This window comes from Equus asinus, chromosome 10 (assembly GCF_041296235.1).
Source record: "Equus asinus isolate D_3611 breed Donkey chromosome 10, EquAss-T2T_v2, whole genome shotgun sequence".
NCBI classification, from domain to species: Eukaryota; Metazoa; Chordata; class Mammalia; order Perissodactyla; family Equidae; genus Equus; species Equus asinus.
In genome coordinates, this window is record NC_091799.1 from 60,188,640 (window position 1) to 60,199,864 (window position 11,225).

General features: G+C 45.0%; 1 protein-coding gene across 2 annotated transcripts in view; it reads right to left on the minus strand.

The window, feature by feature from the left end:
* Positions 1–7,736, minus strand: part of RGS7BP (regulator of G protein signaling 7 binding protein) — a 101,475-nt gene extending 93,739 nt beyond the window's left edge. The window contains exons 1-2 of one of the 2 annotated variants that reach the window (XM_014848512.3): positions 6,825–7,736; positions 5,773–5,939 (exon numbers count right to left, since the gene is read on the minus strand). In XM_014848512.3, the coding sequence (XP_014703998.1) occupies positions 5,773–5,939; positions 6,825–6,989 (332 nt within the window). In that variant the 5' untranslated portion in view covers positions 6,990–7,736. The remainder of the gene's footprint in view (positions 1–5,772; positions 5,940–6,824) is intronic. The other variant, XM_070519596.1, reaches the window with a different exon arrangement.
* Between the last annotated feature and the right edge of the window lie 3,489 nt (positions 7,737–11,225).

Here is an 11,225-nt window from a genome sequence, read left to right on the forward strand (position 1 = left end):
CTCTGGTGAATAGTATATTCTTTTGGAGTAGATATAACTGGCCTTTCACTATTTGACCAGTGAGAATTAAAAATTTAAAAGCAAAAGCTTTTAAATGATAGGAAGGTAACAGAAAGGATAGAGTGAGTGGCTTGGCAGGCCTGCCAACCAGGCCTCTTTTACTAACCCCAAAGGCCTCCTCCACCATGTGGATCAAAGAAAGCTGAGGGAGTTGGCTGCATGGGCACCGAGCACTTCTGCACTCCACCACCCCACGTAATTGCTGCCGTCTCGGCCAGTGTGGAACAGGAGCATACCCACTAAGCTGCAGCTCTCTGTCATCCCTCTCCTCACTCTCCCAACTTCCTCGCAAACAGCAGGGAACCGACTAGAACCAGCTAGAAGTGGGAATGGAAAAAATAGAGCAGAGAAGTCAAATGGGAATCAAACAAAACTAAAATAGGCCAAAAAAAGAAAAAAATAGAAGAAAGACTATGAGGAGAAATGGAAGGAGAAAAGGAGAGAAACATAGGCATGGCTGGTCAGGAAAATAATTGCTGGAGGGAAAAACCTGAAATCTGTGGATATGGATCTCTAGGATATGCATTATATTGTTCCAGAAGGCCGTTAGGAAATTAAGATTCTTCTTGTGATCATTGTATGTCGCAGCTCGACAAATTATTTCTGGAATTCAATCACCTAACTTCCTGCAGAGTGCTTATTTTCATAGCTCAGTTCTGTAAACAAAGTCTATGTGATGCTACATGAATTGACAGAGAACACTGAGTGATGGAGCCAGAAGACTCAGAAGCCATTTAAGTCAACCTTCTCAGCGAGCTGTACCGAGAATTGAACAGACTTATCCAACATCACACAGCCTATACCAGAACTAGGCCAAAAGATTTTGTAAATATTATTTGATTTATGAAGAATCCAGGCTGATTTATACAAAGAAAATATTTCAAACTACTTTCGAGCCCTCACATCTCCCTATGATTTTTAAGGTATTCAAGAAAAAGCCTTTTGATAGCCATCTGGGAAACTTCAAGGCAGAAAATTCTTCAGAACATAAGGTAAGAAACTAAGGTAGACAAAAATTTATTCCGGCCAAAATATTTATTTGAAAAATATTTGATGGATTAATCTTTTTAATATAGACGGATCTGGACCACCTGAATTTTAAATGTCTTATTAATAATTACACCGACACCAATCTACACTTAATAGCATTTATTGTACTAGATAGGCTTCTAAGTGCTGGACGTATACTAACCACTCAGTCCTCCAGTAACATATGATTTGGTCTCTTTATTTATTAACCCCTTTTTGCCGATTAAGCAGCTGAGGCAGAGAGGGACAATGACTTTGTAAAAGGACACACTGTTTGTGAGAGGCAGCACTGAGATGTGAACACTGGCAGTCTGGCTCCAAAGTCTATGTACTTAACCACTGTACCAGACTGTTAGTTACCACTTGGAAGCAATTTGTATATCAATACATATGTATCCCTAGTAAGTGGCAAAGCCAGGATTTTATCCAAGTCTAATGTGATTTAGAGTCAATGCTCTTTTCCATCACACCATACTGCCTCTCACATTATCATCCTGAAACTTCACTTTGACCTTCTTGAGCAGCCCCTGACAGAAGGTAGTGATATGAAGATCCTGTCCAACAAGACACCATAGAAGCAGAATAGAAAAGACAATCCTAAACCACCAGCCATAGCATGATCTCCGTCCAGGGTTTGCTGGAGGATATTGGCTCCACTAGGTCACACCTAGCTTGTGTGTTGTGCTCCTCTCTCTTCATTATCAGGAGGTGGTGTGGTTGGTGGAACAGGCACTAACCACGGAGCGACAGACCTGGGTTCCAGTCGTAGACCAGCTTGGGACTGGCAGAGTGCCATCGACAGGCAGGGCATTGTGCTCCCTGCTTCATGTACCTGGCTCCCTTAATCCTCTCAACTACCCCATGAGTGAGCATGACAACAAGTGTACAGATGAGGGAAGTGAGATTCAAAGAGTTAAGCAATTCCATCAAGGTCACAAAGGAGGGTATTCAGCCCAGGTCTGCCTGACTGCAAAATCTGTACGTATTCCAGGCAAGTTGCCTCTAACGTCACTTTAAATCCTCTGAATCTCAGACTTCTCAAATAGAAAACAAGGAAACTGTGCCAAATCAGTACTCTTCGTGCCATGGAGCCCTAGGGATTCTTCAAAGGTGTCTTAGAAGTCATTTTGGGAAGGAAGTCCAAGGAGACAGGGCCCAGACAGCCACTTACACCTGATGTGTGTGTGCGCACGTGCATGTGTTCAGAGCAACGCCACTTGACCTGCCTTGTAAATATGGCTTTCCACACTTAGAGTGAAGGGCGGATTTGGCTGCTAAAACAAATTTGGGGACCACTCTATAAGTGACCTTTAAGGCTCCTCTGAGCTTTAATACCCAGGAAGGGATCAGTGTTGAAAAGGTGCAATAACTATGGTAAATCAAGCCAGGCAGAGGAGACTTCAGATTCACCTGGCTAGTTCTGTCCAGAAAACATGCAATGGCTTTGAAATAAAAGGCTGTGCCCAAACTTCCACTGATCTAAACACAATTTGAGAAAGTGTTTCAGTTGCGTCTGTGAAAATGGCCTTCTTACCCAGGGCCAACTAGTGAGAAACACAGTCTGAGTTTTCTTCTCTTGTGATTGCCGTTCCTTGAGGGTTTCAACTAGTCAGGGATGAAAGTGATGCGGTGGTTGTGGCTTAATTCTCACTCATTGCTTTTTGTCTTCCTCTCTATTTATCTTGCCTCATCCTCTTTTCATCCCGCCCACCTTCAATCTTGTCTCCCTCCTCTGGCCCCAAAGCCAGGTGGTAGACAGCAAAGGAGTGGGCTGTGTTGGTAAGAAATGAGATAATTCATTTATTTCATCAAGTCCTGCTTTTCCCCCATCTGTATTCCTACACAGAGCAAAGCACTGGTGCTTGGATGCTGGCTATGGGGCAGGCATCTTGATGAATGCATGGAGAGCCTATGCATTCATTCCTACAGCTCATACCCCTTTCACTAAAAGCTGCATTTGTAGAAGAGAATAAAGCCAACGAAAGGCAAGTGTTAATCACAGTGATGGTGATCACACCTTTTTAAAAAACACTTATTGAGGTGTACTTTACATACCATAAAATTCACTTATTTTAAGCATGCAATTCAATGATTTTTAGTAAATGTACAGTTGTACAACCATCACCCCAGCTCAATTTTGGCACACTTCCATTACCCCAAAAAGTTCCCCCAAGCTCATCTGCAGTCACACCCTGTTCCCACCCCGGCCCTCGGCAACCACTAATCTACTTTCTGGTTTTTATAGATTTGTTTTTTCTGAGCATATGCATGGAATCATATAATATGTGGTATTTTGTGACTGGCTTCTTTCATGTAGTATACTCTTTTTGAAGTTCACCCACATGTTAGCATGTCTCAGTACTTTGTTCCTTTTTACATAACATTTTTTGAATGGCAGCATTACATAGAGGAAAGATCATGGATTTCAAAAGCATGGAAACACGGGGCTGATCAAAGTTATACCAGTTCTTAGTTACGTGACTTTGGGCAAGTTCCCTAACCTCTATGAGACCGATTTGTGGAATAAGGATAACAACCCCCCTCTCAGAGGATTATTCTATGAACTAGCTGGATTGTGCCAGTAAATAATGGGCAGTCAAGAAATCCAGTCTTTTTCTCTATGAATTCCCCCAAGAACCTTTGCTTTTCTCCCTCTGCTTCAAATTTTAAAATGAATCCTACAGCCTCCCTACCATCTTTCGCATCAGGTTGAAATGACAGTGCACATAACTAGCAGTATCAGGAACAGAATTCCGCCAAGGGGAATCACATCCTTCATTAACGGATCCCAGATGGTGAGGAGCTAAAGGGATTTCCTCCAATTATGTTGCTGTCATTTGTTAGAAAGAAGGTCAAACTGTATTTAATTATTATTTTAAGGAGGAAAGTGTTTCAAATTTTACCCTACAACATTTTATAGAGTTGGTCTCACCTTTGAAAGGTTCTAAGAACAACATATTTTCCCACTAATTCTTATAAACCTTCATGAGAAACATCATATAAAACCTATGAACATCAATCTTCAGATATCATGCAAACAAATAGCAAAGGCTACAAACCTCTGAGTAAACAAAATCCACCTCAAATCTTTGAAACTCAACTTTTAGCCAGTAGTTTTGGGCTTTTTATTTCTCAGACCTTTAGAAGAACCTGAATTTCATGTGTGTAGCAAAGCAGACTAAATCGAACTCCTTGTCCATTTCTTCGGTCCACTTTCTCCGATTAGAACATGTCACCAATTTGAGTTCCGACTTAAAGGGATCCTGCATATAACCCCATCGTACACTCCTGGATGCAAAGTTTATAAAGACGCTGTTCCCTGAGCATGAAATTCTCCGTTCTAAACCTGCTTTTCCTCCTAAATGACTGTTTCACTACAGTTTATAATCGATCACTATTCCCCTTCTTGTTTCGGATTGTTTGTCTTCCCTTTTTCCTGGGATTTATCACAGCTTCATTTCTTCCCCAAATTCCTGAAACACTGAATTCCCTTCCACCTCCGAGATTCACTTCCTAAGTACAATTTAACAGTTAAAATAGAAAAAGATGTCCTCTCAATATTTCTACTAAACAAAATTGTTTTGTAACATTTCTTATTTATCCCTCACTTCCAGGAAATTAGCATGGTATACCTTTTTTCATGATATAAAATGCCTGTTGTCAAAAGTAAACTAGTTACTAAGAGAGGCAATCTTTATATCAACCAATAGTCACTCTACATATTTCTGGTGTTAAAGATGGCAAAGAGTGATTCTTTCAAGTAAATTAGATATCATTCTTACAAGTGATCAGTCTGCAACATTATCAGGTGAGTCTGACTAATTTGAACTTCTGTGATAAAGCCACACTCACACAGATAAATAGATAAAGGGCCATATCCAGATGGAATCAAACGCTTTAATGTATTTATGTAGGGATTCCTATGTTTCCTTGCTCTATATACTTATCTGAAAATAGCAATTGTTAACAAAATCCAAGATTGAGAGATCAGTAAGAAGTGGTTAGAGTTCCAGGAGAGTTTTCACTCACCTAAAAGAGGCTTGGGAATCCATAAATGGGGTAAAAATAAATAAAAATAATTTGGGAGGGGGCATAAACAGCTGAGGTTTAGTTAGGTTTGTGAATTCTTCCAATCTTTAAAAAGCTATTCTTATGTTAAAACTTCCCTTTCGCATACTACAGTGAAGACGGTAATTTATATCCAAGACTTTATTTTAGGGATTTCATTTTAAATGGCATCATAGGAATTTATCTCATGGTATAAATAGTTTAGTAAATCTGGGATTTAGCAAAGATTTTTCTCTCCACTGCACAGGCCTTTTGTGCAGAAGACGTTTAGAACCAGATGACAAAATAATCTTGAGGCATGACGGTTTAACTTCAGTTTGATGCCCAAACATCCTGCAAAAAAGTCTTAAGCCCCAAATTCCAGTATATGACCAACACATGGAAATTATATGTTTTTAAAACATCACTTAATGACCCAAATCTTCAATACATATACGAAAATCACACAACCTTCAGATTATAATTTTGCCTATAGTTTGTTTATAGCTCTCTAGAGAATCCTGATCTCAGGGTGACTGGTGAAAACTTCAGTTTTGCAGACATCATCTCTGAGGCCTTGGCCACCATAAGTATCTATCAGCATCCATGCATCAAATAATGCCAAGAGACTCCTACCCTGAGATGGCAGCGAGTTTTTGGTGTGCCTGTCGGGCCATTTCACAGCCTTTGGTTCTTGTCTTGTGCATTTCTGCCCGGAGCGAGGGGCAGCTGACCGAGACGTCCCCAATAGAAATGACCAACTCTCGGTACAGGGCCACTTGCGTGTTGAACTCTTGGACAAGCTGGAAAAGAAGTGTTTCTTTTACTAAACACTGAACGGAAAGTTTCCTATTCTAGCGTACGTAAACCCGAGCTCTCACTGACCCCTGAGCCACTTCCCTGGCTCTCCAGTTTAAGGAGCCTACACATTATTTAAAGATTAAGACACAAAGATGGTAAGTTCTCTTTGTCCAAGGCAAGTGTTTGTTTTTCATCTCGGTCAAGTCTGGTCATGGAAGCTCTCTTTCCAGACCTACTTGCCCCTACCCGTTCAGACTCAGTTTCTGAAGAGCAAGAGTGTATTTGGGGAGCTACCATGCCACTCCCAGGTCACTGGAGACTGATGGTGGGAACTCTCGCATAGAATGCTCCCCTCTACTACCACTAGGATACGAATTTGAAGTTGCATGGGGATAAAGGCCAAAGGTAGGTTGTAATAGGCAAACCATTCACCTCCTGCGGGCTCTGGAGCCTGACAGGAAGACTGGTCACAGCTTCTGCGTTGGAACCTTCGTCCCTTCCGCAGAGCCCTGTGAGGTCCGTTTGGGTTTGTTTGCTACTGTCTCCCCACAGAGCAGCACCCCCACCTCTCCATTCCCTCCTTCCTTTAGTAAGCAAGTCAGTTCACCGCGTCTTTCGCGTCCACCATTCTCCGAGGGGGTAGAGGCGCGACCTACAGCCGCTGACCCCAAGACCTTTGCCGTGGCACTTCTTTGCGGGGCCATTACGACCCGGTATCACCCGGAATCTGGGGGACTGCAGATTTTAAAATAGTACATGTGCACGTGATCGGCATGGAGGCGCTGAGGGTGGGGGAGTGGCTGGCGTTCAAGTAAACGATTAATACATGCAGTTCTCCCACCTCCAAAAAAGAAAAAAAAAAAAATAGAGGCATAGTTTTCACCTACCATCTTGCAGTCGTCCAGGGCTCGTTGGGTTTTGTGGGCGCTCTCGGAGCCGCTGCCCCTGCGCTCCCAATCCCCGCTCTGCAGCGGGGGCTTGCTGATCTGGAAGATCGAAGAGCGGGTGGACCGGCTGGGGCGCTTTTTGCGCCCATTCGGTGCAGAACTCATGCATACACATCCACCAAGCCGAAGCCGCTGGTGCAGTGCGCCCCGGCGCGGGCGGCCCGGTGGTTACCCTGCGCGCCGCCGCCAAGCAGCAGGAGCCGGGACCGGAGGCGCGGCGCTCACAGGGTTGGGGCTGGCTGCGCGGGCGGGTAACCTTCAGCTTGAAGGAGAGCCGGGGAAGCGCTGGCTGTGCCGTGCAGCATCTCTTCCACTAGCAGCGAGGAAGGGGCTCGGTCAAGTTCTGCTCAGCAGCATTGCCGGCCCTGTCCCAGGAGCTGGAAGCTGGTGTGGGCTCGCACCGCCTTCCCCTCGGCATGGATTGCAAGGCTGGGTGAGAAGGAACGCGCCGCCCGGTGGTTCCGAGTTTCCATTCAGATGGGGGAGCAGCTTTCAAAGCCTCTGCTGCAAGGGGGGTGGGGGGTGGGGGGCGAGTGTCGCTCTTGCCTCAGTGTCTTCCCGCAGCAGCGCTCGTTTGTCTTTCCCCTCCCTCCCCCGTCACCAGACCTGGAAGGCTGGCAGTCCCCGAAGCAGGCAATTGGCTCTGATGGGCTGCCTTGATCCCTCGTCGTTACGGGCTCGTCTGTTTGAGGATCCCAGATGAATCCGTGGCGGGACTGGCAGACGCAGGGAATCGGTCCGGCTGACGTTGTCCGCGGCCCCGCACATTGATAGGACGGGAATACTAATGTGATCCGTCCATGCAACCCCCTTCTACCTCCACAGTTTATGCACTTATCCAATCAAATCCCCAGGAACATCAATTGCAATATTACTTCATCTGCTCTATTATTAGAAAGGAAAAGTGTCATCAGAGTGGAGCACATTGCCACATGCTGGGACCTAAATACGGATTTCAAATCTACCAGTGTGGGCTTGAGGCCCTCACCATCTGAGACTCGGGTGCAGAGTATCAAAGCCCAAACCAAGGAGGGAGTCAGGTTTTTGCTTCAAAAGGAAGATCTCTTAATAACATAACAGAAAAGCTTTGTTTCCTGAGGTTTTTGTTGTTGTGTTTCTGTTTTCTGTCCTGTTGAGTGTGTGCAGGGACAGGGATGGCCAGCCAGTGGGGCAGAATACACAGAGGCCTGCTGGCAAATTGATCCTCAACCCATCCCATTTTAACTAGTAAAGCTCCTGGTCTTGGCCCCCAGAGTCTCAGGACCCAGCTCTGAGAGTTTCCCCACAGAGAGTTGAAGAAGTCAGAGCCAACAGGCCTCCCTGGACGCTCAGATGGATCCAGTTCTCCTTTATGGGATGTCAGTGACCCAGAGACCAATGGAGGTGGCCCCCAAAGTGGAGAGGATGCCTGCATGAAATGGGCTGCAGTGAGTTCCTGGGCCATTTAAGTCCACCCTTATGGCTGACATCCTAAGATTCTTCTGAGCGGAAGAGAGTCGGGTGGGCCTTAACTCCAGTGCTCTGAGAATGCTTGTTCCCATGAATGATTTATTTGGAGGGGAGCTTGTTAAAAAGGTCTGCCACAGGGGAACTAATTATATGTTGAAAAGCCTAATGAAGAATAACACGAGGTTCCTGGTCAATCTCTTACAGGAATATGGAGAGTACACACAGAGGGGGAGCCAGAAAGAGCCAGGAGGGCTCAGAGGAGGCCTCTAAGGAGGATGTCTCTAGAAGGGTTTTAAAAGACAGGGAAACATGGCAAGGTGATGTGGTATAATAAGAAAGATGTTTGGTCTTTGCTCCCAGTTCCTGACACAGAGCTCCTAAAACTCTTGGAATTTCCTGAGTGATAAGGGTGATAAGAACCTCTTGTCACCAGAAACACCAAGCCTCGATTAGAGGTTTGAACTTTCGGTCCCATCCCCCAACTTCTGGGGAGCAGAGGGGTCTGGAGATTGACAAATAGCCAATGACTTAATCAATCACGCCTACATAAGGAAACCTCCCTAAAAACCCCTAAACAATGGATTCAGGGAGCTTCTGAGTTGAAGACATGGAGTTGCTGGGAGGGTGGCACACCCAGAGAAGGCATGGAAGCTCTGCGCACCCCCCCCCCCCCCCCATTCCTTGCCCTGTGCATCTCTTCCATTTGGCTGTTTCTGAGTTGCGTCCTTTATAACACAGGTAAGTAAAGCACTTTCCCAAGTTTCGTGAGTCACTCTAGCAAATTATCTAATCTGAGGGGGACTTATGGGAACCCCAAAATTTGTAACCTAGTCAGAGAAAAGAGCAGATAACCTGGGGACTTGATGCCTGTGACTGGTCTGTGAAGTGAGGGCAGTCTCTTGGAACTGAGCCCTCAAACCTGTGGAGTCTGATGCTGACTCTCGGTAGTTAGTGTCTGAATTGAACTGAGTTGTAGGATGCGTTGGTGTTGGATATTTGGAGAAGTACTGTTGAAAAGGACTCCAGGTATTTGGTTGGGGAGGAAAAAAACCTAACAGGTGAATATCTGAGTGGATACTCAGCTGCATTTGCATAGTACTTCACAGAACATTGAGAGTCAGTTTTCCCTAACCAGAGTAGGGGAGTGAGGCCTCAGCCCCCATCCCAGACCTTGGTACCTGCTATCCTCCAGGTGTTTAGATGCTAAGACAGGCATGAAAGGCTCTTCTGTTGGCTGAATCTCTCCAAATATAGGAAGATAAAAGAGGTTAACTCATGGGGCCGGCCCAGTGGCTCAGCGGTTAAGTGCGCTTTGGCCACCCCGGGGTTTGCCAGTTCGGATCCTGGGTGCTGACATGGCACCGCTTGGCAAAAGCCATGCTGCGGTAGGCGTCCCATGTATAAAGCAGAGAAACATGGACACCGATGTTAGCTCAGGGCTAGTCTTCCTCAGCAAAAAGAGGAGGATTGGCAGTAGTTACCTCAGGGCTAATCTTCCTCAAAAATAAAAATAAAATAAAATAAAATAAAAGATACTCTTAAAAAAAAGAGGTTAACTCGTGTGTAGGGAGGAGAGGTTGAGGAACGTATCAAGTGATTTGGTGATATTTGCTGGGGTTTGGTGAGTGGTTGGGGTGCTGAGGAGGAAGGTACAGGAAGGCTAAGGGACTTTAGGAGGGATAGATAACACTCATTTGTAAATTGTTTAAGTCCCATGATACAAACCCCTTTTGTTACCATTAACTACCCTTCCCCCCACTATCACCAAACTTAAAATTCTGCTCTAGCCTGTGGTTGGTGGTGCATTGGAGAATTAAAGGAAACAGAGCTGCATTTTACGTGTGTGGACATAGGATAGAGAAAACAGGATGCTGGAGGTCAGGCTTCTGGAAATCTTTGGCCACCACTCTGTTATTTCATCCCCTTTCCCTGCAGGAAAATAGTGACTGCCACGAGATTTGAGCATCTCAAAGCTGCTGAGTAGTAGGTTTCTACTCCAGCTACAACCATCTGGTTTCTACTCCCAGCTTCTTCTGCCTGGAAACAATTTCAACAAATAAAAAGAAAAAAAAAGGCAACATGATTGTGCTGCCCTGTTTCTGTGCCATATTTCTTGCAGGAGGTGTGTATGCGTGTGGGGGGGAAATAAATGGGTCCAATGCAATGCCACATCTGAAGGACTACAGATTTGGAAAACTGCTGGGAGATTAATGGGAGATTAAATGACAGAAACTGTCATTTGTAGGTGTCCCTTGGTCTTCCCTGATACACAGCCCAAGCCATTTTCCTGAGAGAGGAGAAAAATAGCATCAATCCCAGAGCTGTCTCTTCCAGGGACAAATGCTGGAATCAGAAGAGCAGCAGGCAGGCTTTGTTCCCTCACCTTCCCCCACATTCAAAACAGCATGAATTTACATTCCTGGGGCTGTCTGACTGCCAAGTAGAAGGGTAAAGTGCAATTGGAAATCCCAACAACAAGGGCACATTTTCTGGTTATACAGGCCCCATTTTGGCACAACCCTCATAATGGGTCCTCCTCAGGTATATGGCTTTGACCCAAGTCACATCCTAGATTCACTCCAATATAAGACCCACCTTGCATTTCATGTTCTCTCTCCAGTAATTTTAGAGTTCATTTTGCTTTGGAATTTAAAAAAAATGAATACTAGTTTATAGTGAATCTGAACAACTGGTAAGTCTCTTCAGATTGGTGCTATAAGGAACCACACTGGGACCCAGAGATGTGCGTCTCAAACTGGGCTTGCTTCTCATGAAAGGAGATACTGGGAGGCAGGTTTCATATGGGAGTGTAGTTCCAGGAGGAGCAAAAATGATAAAGGACCTTATCTGCGTGGGTCTGTGACAGAAGCAAAAAAAATACATTAAGATGCT